The 14350-nt window shown below is 39.9% G+C and overlaps 1 protein-coding gene across 1 annotated transcript in view; it reads right to left on the bottom strand.

The window, feature by feature from the left end:
* Positions 1–3627, bottom strand: part of LOC109972088 (alpha-2-macroglobulin) — a 35924-nt gene extending 32297 nt beyond the window's left edge. The window contains exons 1-2 of the mRNA XM_020620725.1: positions 3334–3627; positions 790–970 (exon numbers count right to left, since the gene is read on the bottom strand). Of these exons, the coding sequence (XP_020476381.1) occupies positions 790–970; positions 3334–3413 (261 nt within the window). The 5' untranslated portion in view covers positions 3414–3627. The remainder of the gene's footprint in view (positions 1–789; positions 971–3333) is intronic.
* Positions 3628–14350: the final 10723 nt, after the last annotated feature.

Below are 14350 nucleotides of genomic sequence, written 5' to 3'. Positions count from 1 at the left end.
CCTGTGTCTCTGAGTAATGCATAGCTTGCTGCTAGGAGAAAGCTGCCTTTGTCTAGTAGCACAGACAAAGGTAGTCTGGACTGGGGAATGAAGTGAAACTAACCGTCACAGTGCAGATCGAGGTCAGGCCGGGCATTTCACATCAACATGGAGCAAGGCTGGTAAGTTACGCAACAATGAACTGTGGTGTGCCAGTCCCCAGAGCAGGGATTTACAGGGAACCATTAGTGTTGACAGCTTCAGTCATAGCATTGGCTGGATGACTAGGACAGGGCGAGGGGGGCACTGTCCACTGTGTCTGGAAACCACAGGGATGCATTTAACCACTACAAGCATTAAAATTTGAGTTCTGCTTTATTCTACCCTGCTGCTACTAGAAAACTACAGATAACATTTATTGGGAATCCATCCTGAAAGTGAGACATTAGCAGTGTTCTGATGACAAAAACAGGACACAACTTCAAACTTCTGTACAAAGTCTTCACCAGGCTGACAGACAGCAGAAATGGATGAAAGCAGTTTATGTAGGCTCATCAGGAAGACGTCAGTGGCGTATTTATGTTTGGTTAATTGATTTTATTGATCTTCCCCAGCTCACTACAGAGGGTAAGTCAAAGTGAAACAAAAAATCTCAGCCATATCAGGAGCCTGATCATTCATGCAACACAAAAGAACTGTGGATTTGTGTGATTTAAACAGCTGTCTGTGTGGATGAGTATTTATTTGTCTAAACTCAGATTTCACCCCCTTGTCTAAAACTTGCCACACTGTGTGCACATATGTTCCGACCTGGAATTTCAAGCAGCGGTAAAAGTCCTGTTCGACAGCTTCCTGCAGGATGACCGTTCTCTCTGAGACCATGTCAAGGGCAACGGTCAGAGTGACAGGCTCTGTGGGGCCCTGGATCTGGGCACATAGGGTCTCCTGCTTACCTCCTTGCACACGTGAGTTCAATGTCACTGCAAAAATGCTGCAGGTAGACAAAGGGAATTGCATTAATTGGACAAGGACAGGATGTGCTACAGAAATGAACAAAACATTACAAAACAAGGCAAGTACAATATCCTGAGGCTGAGCAGGTGAAGTGAATTAGCCGTTACTAGAGTCACCCAAACTAAGTGAAGCTATGATGTGGTGGTGGTGAACGCTGGGCCTGTACCACGAAGCTGTAGATATAACTCCCCCAGTACTCATGTAAGGCTAAGGCTATAAGAAAGTGCACTGGCCTAACTGTTTTGTTGTTGTTGTTGTTTTTTTGCTTTTCTGTCCGATGATGAGTAACGTAATCAGAACATGTCCATAAAATTTTTTAAAGTAATACAAGTGTGTCTGTTGAGGAAACACTGAGGAAAGGAGCACGTTTTGATCTGATCCTATGAAGTTAACCAATGGGTGTTTTAGGAGAGTACATATAGACGGCGTCATCACGTCATCATTCAGTGTTGCTGCCACATTTTTCCCCAGTGGCCATTCGCGATATTGCAATGAAAACTAAAAACACTCAACTTAGGAAAACTGTTGAGAGGACAACCCTCAAATGAAAACAAGCTTGGTTTTTACTACATGATCAACTTTAAATCCATGGAGGTTATAGATTTGTAAAACCGTCCCAGAGCCTAGAAAAGTGGGATCACCCCAATGTAAAGTCTACAAGCTGAGCAGGAGCGTGTGAGTGGGGCCAGTGGGGAAAACACTAATGCGTGCAGTGTGCTACACAACATGAAAACAAACCTGCAGATTTTGGCTTGTGTGCCTAGCAACCAATTTTCATTCAAGTGACTGGGCACCATCTTTGCCTCAGGGATCCAGTTACTACATCCATGACTTATCCTGCTCTCAAATGGCTAAAAATTTGATCTTTTACTGGGGGTAAATGTACAAATAGGATAGTGGTGTAAAGCACAGTTTTATCCGCAGTTTTCGTAGCTAGGACAACGCTTCAATGAGGATGGAGAGCAGGATTTGAGAGAAAATGTGAGGTGCTGTATAACAGATGATGATGTAGACAAATGCTCAGGTGGTGATCAGTGGTTTGGGGAAGCTTCTACAGGGATCTGCACTGCACTCGGGCACAGCAGATGCCCCATGTGGAAGTGTGAACACAGGAGGAAGGAGTAGGAGAAGGAACAAAGAAGAAAAGGACAGAGAAAAACAAACAGAAGGGAGGCAGGGTTAGTTATTGTATGTAAAACAGAAGCGGTTAATGTTAAGATTGCAGAACTACTTAAAGGAAGTCAGCAGGGGTAAGGGAAAAGGATGTGGTTAGGTGTGGTCCTGATCCTAAATCTTCTGCAGCTTCATTTATTGAGTATTTCAATTTATACTTCTATTGCACTACATTTGTAAAATATCAGTTGCGTACCTAGTGCTTTTGCTACAATTTAAAACTGTAGTTTGATACGAATACTTATGTGGGAGTTTGAATGAAGGACTTTTACTTAAAAGGCCTGAGAACTTCTTCAGCAACTATAAAAGACACGTACAGATCAGTAGCTGAAATGTGGTGATAGAAAAAAAGTGTTTTCCATAGAAATTGCTTTGAAGGACATCCTCCGTCCATGCACATTATCGAGATTCAGCTAACAACTCCTCTGGATTTTCTCTGTTTGAGGCTGGCTGGCACACAGGGGCCCGCTGCTGCCAATGAGAAATAAAGGACACCTTTAATTGAGTTTTGGGTGCTGCTGCTGAGAATATTGATGGTGTTTTTGCCAGATAGAAAGTTGCACAATGATGAAAAGTCATCTGACTCTAATACCAAACTATGCAAGGCATTTAAGTTGACCCCAGTATAGATAACAGAGGACAGCAAAACAAAGACCAAAATGGAAATCAATATCCAGAGACAGTTTTTGTCTTTATCTTGATAACAAAACGAGGCAGTTGTTTGGTCCTTAGCTTAAAAACTGCATGATAAACAGAAACAGCTTGCCATTAAAATTAGGTTTGGTCATGACTTTGGATGATTCAATAGACTAACCAATTAAGCTCTTACATGTATCTCTCCTTGTTCCTGTCCAGATCATTTTAGCAGAAGAATATTAATCAAACAATGGAAAGCGGTAGCAGATAGAGACCACACACACACACTGAGACTAATTCTCTGCTGATTACATAACAGTATCCTGAGGTTAACTAATGGACTCCTTGGCTTAGCAGAGGGGCGATGCTTTATTTTGGTCCTTAAAAAAACAACTCTATAATACAACACGAATGAACAAATACACTGCATCTTTGTACACGGAGTGTGGCTTAAATCATGCACAGCTGCATCTGGTGTGACGCACAATCCAAACTTTTGCAGACAAGACGACAGCTTGATGACAAACTTACGTGCCACTACGGGCCGATGTCGCAGTTTGCAGGAACACAGAAGCGAGGATGGCAGCACATATTTGGATGACAGATGCCATGTCTGCAGACGAGACTCGGTGCTTCTCAGCGGACCAACACGGACGGACTGGACTGCACAGAGGGACAGGGATGCGCGTCCAGCAAGCCACACGCACCGGTGGCGGTGGTTTGCTGTTTATACCCCCAAACTACCGCCGCCCCCACCGCTTCAGTCAACCCTCCCAAAGTCCGTTGGACCTTTGCAGCCTCCTCCCTATTCCCAAAAGAATGACACTTTCTTCCGCGCTGCCAGGAGTCCACCCCTCCAGTTTCTAAACAACCGGAGAGAAGTGCAGTACATACCTCAGTTTGGGAGAGAGGGGATTTACAGAAGCCACGGTGTAAAGCAGGCCTGGTGATCATGCAGTTATATTGAGCAACAGTAGGCCTGACTGCAGCATGCAGCTCATGTACAGATACAGTGGGCATGGAAAAGACCCCCCCTTTAAAATAATCACATTTGCTTTGCAGCCTGAAATGAAGACAGACACAGTTTTGTTTTATCCAGCTGTATTTACTCAGTGCAACACATAACATCCAAGTGAAAGATATAATAACACCAACATGTCAGAAAAAACTCTGAAAATTCAAAAACAGAATCGGTGAGTTGGGAAAGGCATCACCCACTCCTGTCAGCACTTTGTTGAACCACCTTTTGCTTTAATTACAGCCTTTAGTCTATTGGAATATGTCTCTACTAACTTTGCACATCTAGACTTTGCAATATTTATGTATAACACTTAAATAGAAGATGTCAGTGTTGCATTAATGGTTTACGTTATCATAACTTTTACAGTCAAAGCTCCTTCTATGCACAGCATTTTTTAAAAATTGAATATCAAGAATTGCATGTGATAAATTGTGTTTATGTAGAACTTTAAAGCTACTCCACCTAATTCTTCCAGCCGCTAGAGGGTCTAGTGAGATTCAAAACAAAAGCCTCTTTTAGAAAAAGACTCTGCTGGTGTTAAGCTGGCCTTTCTTTATTGCAGCTTGGCTTTTTTACACTGAACTAAGAAAAAGCCGGTATAAAGGCCTCTGCGCCGTCAGTCTGTACATCTGAACATCCCATTCTTGTCAACGCGATATGTCAGGAACACCTTGAAGGAATTCTTTTATAAAATTTGGCACAAATACCCACTCGGACTCAAGGATGAACTTATTAGATATTGGTAGTCAAAAGTCTATGACCTCATGTCTGTTTATTCCTGTGAATGTGACTGGTTGGTAGAGGCATGTAGCTGTGAAGTGGTAATTCTGGTTACACAGGTACCAGCGTTCCAGTATTAGAGGTGTGACAATGAATGTAACATATAGCCTACCCATACATACAACACACATCACAAATACAAAGTATAGCAGTAATGCTGGTTTCAAATCAACAATGGCAGAGGAAGAGAGTAGGGATGGGGTTTTGTTCATCCTGCACATTTTTGATAACTCAGAGTTGTTGTGAACAGTGTTCATGGTCATGATTCTGTTTTTTGTCAACAATGTTATAAGTGAAATCCCCTGCCGGTGTGTTGCAGAAACCGCACTTCATCACAATGTCACACCCGTCTGCCTACAACCTCCCCAAGCTGCCTTTTACACAAAGGCTGAGACAAAACAGTTGTGCCAATTTTACTACTTCTCAAGGTGGAATAAGGGACAGTCAACACTGACCCCCACGCCCGGCTCAGTACCTTTTAAAGAGAACAGTGTGCCTTGATATTGGCAGTGTAAGGAGGAACTAAACTGGCACCATAAGCCACCTCTAACTGCTCTTTGGTCCTCCATCATGTTAGCTAAGGAGTAAACACTAATGTTACACAAAGCTCAAAGAACTCCCAAACTAAAGTCATAATTCAGTACCAAGGTAAACGCATGTTAAGTTGCTAATGTTACAAAATTCTGGACGTCACATTTTCTACACAGGAATGCACCAAACCCCCTTTGGCTGTGTAGCTTGCGTATAAAGAGCCCTTGGTCACTAACATGAGACCTAATATACATGTTGTTTCAGTTCTCATAAAACATTTGCAGTGCTGACTGTTTGATATTTTACTGGCTATAATTTAGTTAGTTTAGTTAAAATATTTTTAAAATTGGCTAACAAGTCAATCACTTTTGTTTGTTTACACAAAAACTCAGCTAGGCACCTTTCATATATGCCGAGCTGATTTCTTTGTTAGACTATATTCCCCATGTCTTTCAATCCTACACTTCCAGGTTGTAATTGGAGATTTTCATTAAAAACTTGCAGCTACCAAGCCCAAGCTCTCACACACAGCTACAGAGGACACACTGGGCTGAATGGTATTTCTCCTTAATGTGTAAAGTTGGAGGAGTGTCCCAGTGATATGGTTCAGTTAGAAGGTTGTTTGATAAGAAATGCTTCAAACAGCTCTGGGGAATCTGTCATCATCACAACTGGCTTCCTCCTCATTCTACCAGCATCAGGATCTTGTACGGTAGGCAGAGTGAAGTCCACCCTTTTGGCAACAACAAGATTCATCTACAGTAATTGCCAGGGGGAGGTGAGTAGTTTAAACACACAGCTGAAGGACACAGTGGCACATACACATAGTGTGTACCCAGGCAATTCAGATGAGGGCCTATGAGCCACAGGAAAGGGTAAACGTAAGGGGAATTTCACTCGAGATATTAAAAGTCTTCTCTCTGACATGTCACATTCCCTCTGCTTTTTCCTGGATGAGGACAGAAAGCATAATACAGATCAGTGGAGACTGATTTCCATAACAAAGATATAGGGTGGTCTGATTTTTTCAATTTGCAAAAACTTAAATTAGTTAAAGTATAGCAATTTTGAATAACAACACAAAGGGCAAGATTTTCATTCATTTCAGGTCTGTTGGAAAGCATCTGTCACCACTGGAGGTTTTCTGGGTCTTTTCTCCAGCTCTTCTTTTATCTTTTGTCTCCTCCTGCCTTTGATCTCTGCTGCTCAAAAAACCATCCTGCTATTGGGCTGAATGGAAGTGAAATGCTAAGAACGTATGGCGTTTCAGCCTGACTGTGTGCACCTTGAGTTTTGTCTGAGAGGTGTGGTCTTACATTAGATAGCTACAGACTGAAGTCACACCTATTCCTTATGACAAGCAAAGTCATGGGGTCTGGGTGCAAGGTAGTAGTTAAAAGTCAACATTACCACATTATACATTATGTCCTGTAGGGGAGATTTGATGGGACACAGTGGAGCAGAGAAAAGAAACAGGTGTTTAGCCTATATAGCCACAATTTAGAGAAATCAAACTGGTCAGGTATGAGCTAATTGTTGCTTCTACTGTAGCTTCACTGTTTTCCAAACACCACTGACAAGAGCTTATACTTAAATGGGTAATTGTTGGGATGAGCCTATCTAACACAATCATATTCTATTCTTTGATGCTTTTTCTTTACAGATGGCTGAAAATCCCCCAAAATGGAGATTCACAGTTTCTTCACACAGTGACAATAAAGCCTTTTTTTTCCTTCTGAGTATGTTTATTTTGTACATTTGAGTAAATGTTACCAATACAGTATTTGTATCACTGTAGTGTTATACTGGTAACTGAATATTGGTTTCACTTCAGTTGTGTTACTTTTCTTCAGGTGTTTCTTCCACCTTCCCTTGTACACTCCACATGGAGCACAGCTCCCAAGGTTATGCAGAGTTCAAGTTAGTAGAAGATGTTAGTTGGTTTTAGATTAAGATAGCATGGCAGTTCCTTAGATAAAAATCAATCTGTGTTTGACCACATCTTATTGATACTGTATGTTTCTATTTTTATTTGGCAAATTCATATCCTGTAGGATACTGAATGCAATTCACCCGACTCTCAAAAGAAAGTAAAATTATTTTATTTATTGTCCTAGACTTAGAAAATGAGTGAACAATGCAGGTCATTGCATTAAAATCAGGAACAATGACTTCATTTTAGAAAATATTGTAAATTGTAAACAAGATAAAATATTTTCACTGCATTACCACATTTTGGAAAAAAGATTTGATGAGGAGATTTCTGCAGTACTCCAACATTATACTTCTCAGAATGCCCTTTAACAGCCCTAAAAGCAAATGTGCAACATGACTTTCTGTCCTATTTTGGTATACAGGCATCCCACATATTCCACAGAGTTGTACAGAGGACTGCATTCAACAGTGTACAAAACATGCACAGGAACCTGCTCTGTTTTGCCTCCAGGAGCTGTTTACCACATAGAAACTATTTCGTTAGTGTGACTTTGCTAGATTCAGTCTCATGAATGAACTAAAATTCCAGCTGTATTCCAAATGTAATGGAATTGGCCTTTAAACAGGCACATTTTAAATGTTACAGAACATCAAAGCACATTTTAAGCAGGCAGTACTGTATACTGTACAGATTCATTGTTGGCACTGTGTGTAAGACCATTGAAAGCTACTGGAGCATACAGTATACAGCAAAATGAAGTACCTGTGCAACATCCCTAAACTGTTAAGTGATTAAATACTGTACCATCCTACAAAAAATGTATTATTTTAAAATTTTATTGTAGGATATTTGAACTTATACAGCATATAATTTAAACATATTGGTTACATACGCCACATTGATAATACAGCCCCAAAAGTGCCAAATGTAGCTATGATTTTCAAAAAAGGCTAATTGTATGAACACAGTTATAAATGAACTCATGGACATGGCAGCCTTTTCAGTTATGGCCTGGGATGTATGTATTGCAACATGACTCCATGTGGTACAGTAAGGAACTGCCTGAACAACAAATCAGAGTGTGAGACTTCATGAAGATGGGAGAGGGTACAAGAGCACTAATAGTCACTGAACATATGTTGAAACACATTTGCAGCAGTGGTTAGAAGAAATAGGGAGAGCCATACTAACAGTGACAGAAGCCACAGTAGTCATCCTCAAAAATGGCACCATGCACAGTTCTTTTTTTACACAACAATGCATTGAAAGCAGAACCACTGTAGGTGCTTCTGACTTGGCACAAGAATTATCTTTCAGATCAGATCATGTGAAGGACTTTTTAACATGCCAATGATCCCAAACACACTGCAAAAACAGAAGAAAAAGTGAAAACTATGTCCTAAGTATGTCCCCTGACTTGAATCATATAGGACACCTGTGGAGTATTTTAAAGCAGAGAGCAGAACACTAAACGTCTACAGCAGAGAGCAGCTAAAAAGAATCATCTGTGAATAATGGCAGTACATCTCTCCACAGATTTGTTCAAGACTGGCATGATCCCTGTCCAGGAGGTGAATCCTACAGTACTGGTATATATCATCAAAAATAAAGGCATTCAAAAAAAACTTAAATAAAAATAAATAAATAAAAGAATGGAATTTCATTATTGAAGGGTCAATTGACTTCTGTTGCAGTGTGGATGTTTCACTGAAGCTTAATTAGTATAATATTTTTGTGTTTTAAATGAATTGGCTAGAAACTAATAAAATTTCACCAAATGACAGGAACATTAGGGTGAACGCTTCTATTAAATTTGTCGAGTGGTATACTCTGTGGTATAATATACTTGACCGATAAAGCTAAATTTCATAGTAATTTAAATTCAAAGTCCCCTGTGTACTGTGTATGTACCCTGCTCTAATGGAAGCTTTATTAAACCAGGAGACCAACCAGTTATGCTGAAATAGTGCCTGGCCCCAGCATTTCTCTGTGTTAGTTAGTTTGTGGCATTTTAATTAAACATATTTTTGTTTTGAAAAATGCATCATGTAAGCAAAATACCAGGGGTGACAAAGTTAATGCAATTATAAAGCATTAAGTCAAATTCCTTTTAATGCCACAAATTTTTTGACACACAATTAACATGCACGTTTTCTGCCTGATCTACAATGTTACAATGGTCAATTATCAACTTAGATGTGACCGAAAGCTTGAAAACTGTATTTCTATGCAGAAGCAACACGGTTTATACACGTCTCATAAACTCTCTCTCATTAGATTTTTTTCATTTTCAACAAAATAAAGTATTACGTGATAGTTTAAGAATTTCCTTGAATGGTCATAATCTCCAGGCAGTTACGCTTTAATGTGAGCTTGCCTGACATCCACCGGTGCCCCACCATATTGTTATATTGCCTTGTTTGTTATGGATATTTTCAATAAATCTTATTAGAAAAAAAAGACATCCACTGGTGCCTTTGTAAAAGGAGAATTTTTTCAACTGCTCCAGGTTTTGTGGATATATTTTCCCTCCTGCTGCTGCACTGTGAGCAGAGGATGTGGAGAAAAATACAGGGCCTGAGGTTACTGCATGTCTGGGAATGTTCCTGTACAGGGACTCGCGGTTTTACCTGACAGGCTCTAACCTACAAGCAGCAGGCCAGTGAAGCCCTCATAGCGGTGAATGATCGGCTTTTCAAGGCTGGATTCCCTGGAGCACAGTACCTGTTTGTTTTGACTGTTTGAGGCCAGTGTGTCTGCTGCATATATTGCTGGTTAAAGAGAAGATTAACGATCCATGATGTTATTGTCGATGCTACGCTGTTGGAATTAATTACACTACTTTGAGACTGTAAGAGGTCATGTGGGGGAAGATGCAGCAACCATGACTTGAAAGGGAGTGATGTTTCCACATTTCAGTGGGACTTAATGGTAAGTTTAAAAAAAAACAACACATGTCTGTTAATGTGTTGTTTCTGTAACGTTGGAGAGAATTGTTGTAAAGCAGGAGAAATGACTATTTCTGAATTATGCCATTTAAAATATGGGGTTTCTCAATTACCCATTTTGTTTAGAGTGTTACACATCTCTTTTCATACACCGTTGTTTACCTGTCTATGGAGGAGAAATTCATATTAATTAATGCCATTGTGGTATGAAAGTATGAATTAACCAAAAATGAAACTACTCAGGCACAGATACCTCAGTACTTGAGTAAATGTAATTAGTTACTTTCCACCACTGTTTAGAACAGATTTTAAAAGTGTGATTAATTTGTGATTAATCACAATTAAATATAATTGCAATTAAATATTTTAATCAATTGACGGCACTACAAAATACAAATTTACAAAATAAAATTTGTAATAAAATTTGATTTTTAACACAAGTCCAGGTAAAAGAGGGCCACGACATGTGGATAATGAACAACTTGTACTGGTTAGTATTGAACATTAATCACACAAGCTCTGTAATAGATTTGTAATTAATGCACTGATGAAATCCAACTGATTTACAGTGAAGCTGGGACCTGATTTGTAATCCAGCCTTGGATTGGATTATTTTACAAGCTGCTATGCCTGGGCAAACAGCAGTGACTAAGGTCCAAGTATATCAAATTAAATGCATTAAATGCTGCTAAACAAAGTGCACTCTGGGACTAAAACACTTTTACTGCACACTGGCATTGTAAGTCGGCACAGCTGCTTTATGAGGCATTTGAATGTGGTGTGTGTGTTAGCAGCAGCAGGCAGGAGAGGGCAGCAGACATTCAGGCTGAGATCAGACTATTCCATGTCTCTCATCTCCCATCCAGGGAGGAGCTCATTAAATCTGGCTCCCCATCACTGGCTTATGAATTCTTTATGAAAACAATATGTTCACCCTATGCTCCTACAGAGATATAATATAAAAATTCAATTAACTGGTGCTTGATGATCTCAATGAGATGATCTTTTACAGCTAAAAGCTCCCTCTACACAGCCTGCTGAAGCCTTTCCAGAGCGATAGGACACAGAACAACAGTACAGGAACATCCACCAGTGAATAACAAAGGGAAGTCAGATGCTGCATGGGGATTTAAATGTTCAAAGGAGCAGCTTACGCCTCTGGGCAATGCAGGGCCCTCTTGAGTCAGAGAATGAAATCTGTTGTTTAACAAGCCTTTATTGGAATCCACACTTTTACCAAAATGTTGAAGCTCAGGGACAAACAGAAGCCCACAACAGCAGTACATGAGCCAGCAGTGAGCACAGTCCCAGAGCATTTTTATCATCGAGGCCATATAAGACTTTTTGAGTCCCCTACTGGTATAACAAAATGGGTTGTGTGTGTTTCTCTCTGTGTGTGTGTCTGCAAAGCTTGAACAAGGATATGTTGAGCTTCAGGTGGTGGACTTAGCAGAGTGCTGGCTGGCTTTGGTTTCTTCAGTTCTTTTGGCTGTGGAGTTTCTAGAGGTTTATTAGGCACTGCCTTTTGTTTCAGCAGTCCCATGGGTGCTCCAGAAACCCTGGACCCAGCCTGTTATCTTTTGTATTCTTTGGATGAATTAAGTTCTAACGTTCAGCTCCCTCTAAGACATTTTTAGACATTCAAAATGTTTCAATTTGTTTTTTGATGACTTATTTGTTTTACATTTTGTAGCCACACTTGACTTACTGCAGAAAAAAAATGTTCATTTAACTAGTTCCCATCATACTGGTGTCATCTGTGAGGCTTTGGCACAGTGTGGCTTTGAGCTAAATGCTAACAAACTCAGAGTGCAAGTGCTCACATGATGATATTTAGCAGATTTTTTTTTTTTTACCTCTGTGATACCATATGAAATACTAACATTAACATGCTAACAAGCTCACAATGCCAATCCTATCATGTGGTTATCACATGCTAATATATGTTTTCCTTATTCATCATTTTAGTTTCTTTCTGTTTAAGACAAAAAGGAATATTTCTCTAGTGCTAATACATTAAATTTTCCAGACTGCCTTTTGATAGTCTGTAGCTTCTTGTTCCTCACTGGTAGGTTGGTTTGTGTTGATGACATGAGCATTCATGGCGAAAGCTCAGTGAAGCAGTGGCACATAGAAACACGACAGTGCTCCAAAACACACGCTATTAGTGCACCATGAAGCACATTTTGAAAGACTGAGAACAAGGGGAAACAGCTAGTCTACCAAATCCCAACACCTCAAGCAAAAAGCTCACCAAAAGCTCAAGTAACATGTTATATCTTGTTGATTTCATCCAAACAAAAAACAGGAAGAAAACTGTTAAAACTATTTGTGGTTCTACAGTTTTTTTGCTCCTATTTTCTGGCATGATAATTACTGAGCTTTAGCAGTGCTGCTAGGCAGATTTTTTTAAAAACTGCCATGTAGGCTAAACGTTTCCCCGATATCCTTAGCTAAGCTAAGCATCTTTAAACCACTAAGCTCAATTCTTAAAATTGCCTGCTTCTTTAAATAGCATGATCTTTGTTAATGTATATATTTTAGTCTATATTACACTTTCAGACAAAATGAAGTAAAAAAAGATGTTCATTGCACTACTGTTTCTGTTTGAAAAGGTTTCCTTATGTTATGACTGTACATGACCCTGTTAGTGAGCACTGCAGCGTTGGTGTGTGTTCACATTGTCTCACTAATGCCTGTCACTCAAATCTCAATATGTGATTTGTGCCTGGATACAGTATCTTGATATAACGGTGCTTGAAAAAGCATTCATCTCAGTTGTGCCCTTACTGTCATCAGATCCGAACATGTAAATTAGAGCTGTCATCCCGTATGGTGCAAGCATGTGGGGGCTCTGTTTTTACACCTGCAAGCGTTTTCCTCATCAGATACAATATATCATCATATACAGATCACATTTTATTGGCAGGTGTACACAGAGAAGACAGTCAGACACCAATAAAGAACAACATTCTTTTGGATGGGATTTCCTGTTTGACATGATTTTAAAAAGACAAAGTGAAGATGATTTTACTCTGGCTCCATTTTATTAGGTGAGTTTGATAGTACTGTTTCTTTGGACTGCTTTATTGAAAATATAATTTTTTTTGCTCCTTTGTGGATTTACATCCCAACACTGTAAGGTGCGATTAGCAGAAATTCAATTCTAAGATAATCATTGCAGAAAAAATAATCTGCTTTCAACTACCTTGTCATGTTTTTATATCAAAGTACTGGTTTTCTATTTAAGCTGTACAATATAGAACAAAGACTAATAGGTTTGGTTTTATTACTATGAGTCATACAAGCTCATATAAACAATAAATGATCATTTCGTAGCAGATATCTAAACTGATATTATAAATGCACTTTGCGTGAGCAGACCTTTTTATGATGGTGAGGCTGGTGTTCAGCCTCCTGTGTATTTATATTTACGAATGATATTCTGCATCCTGGTCTCACTATATGCGGCCTGCCTACCTTGAATCACCCCTTAAAGCAAAAATAAATTATTCGGCATTGACGGCTCCATCTGACCCAACTGTTGTAATCTCCAGTAGAGTGAATCTCCTTAACCTCAGCCTGACCGACACAACTCCAAAAAACCAACCAGACACCTTCTCGTCAGACTGTGGCTCTTCAGCCATCGTAGTGCTGCTGATGGAGGTGCTGAGGGGGCTGGGAAAACATTGTTACTACAGTAAAACACAGCTCCCTTCAGCTCCCAGATCAAAGGCAGAGGATTACCAACAGCCTGCTGTAATGAGACCACGATGGCTTGTTACACTCTCCCCCAACCACAACATCGTTATGAGATGCCTCCGCGGAACACCCTGAGAAAAACAACAGTAATCTAGTAATGTGGGTTTGTCTGGATGTAAACTCATCTGCTTGGCTTCAGATCTCTGTGTGATTGTCCTAGGAAACTGAAGTGGGATGAAAAATCTGAGTTTGAATCATATCTGGCATTATAATAACAGAATCAGTATTCCAACCATGAAAGAGGTGCTGCACATAGAAATAATATTCTTTGTCCATCAAACATTCTTTCCCTCACTTCACAGATGTTGGATGCTCTGTCTCGCTCAGTAAGCCTCACTTGTCCTCATGAGTTTAACATAATTTCATATATAGTGTAAACCATGTGTGTGCCTTTATGTTCCGATCATGTATTCAAATCTATGCCGGAACTTATAATGTCTTTTACATGCTATTGTGCCTTTATTCCGACAGTGACAGCAGATCTACAGGCAGGAAGTGCAGGGAGAGAGACGACATGCAACAAAGGCTCCTGACCAGGATCAAACCATGGTGCCAATCCAGCACTGATTA

This window comes from Monopterus albus, unplaced genomic scaffold (assembly GCF_001952655.1).
Source record: "Monopterus albus unplaced genomic scaffold, M_albus_1.0 scaffold246.1, whole genome shotgun sequence".
Taxonomy (NCBI): Eukaryota; Metazoa; Chordata; class Actinopteri; order Synbranchiformes; family Synbranchidae; genus Monopterus; species Monopterus albus.
Note: the sequence above shows the minus strand (reverse complement) of the source record. Positions and strands in the feature narration are given on the sequence as shown.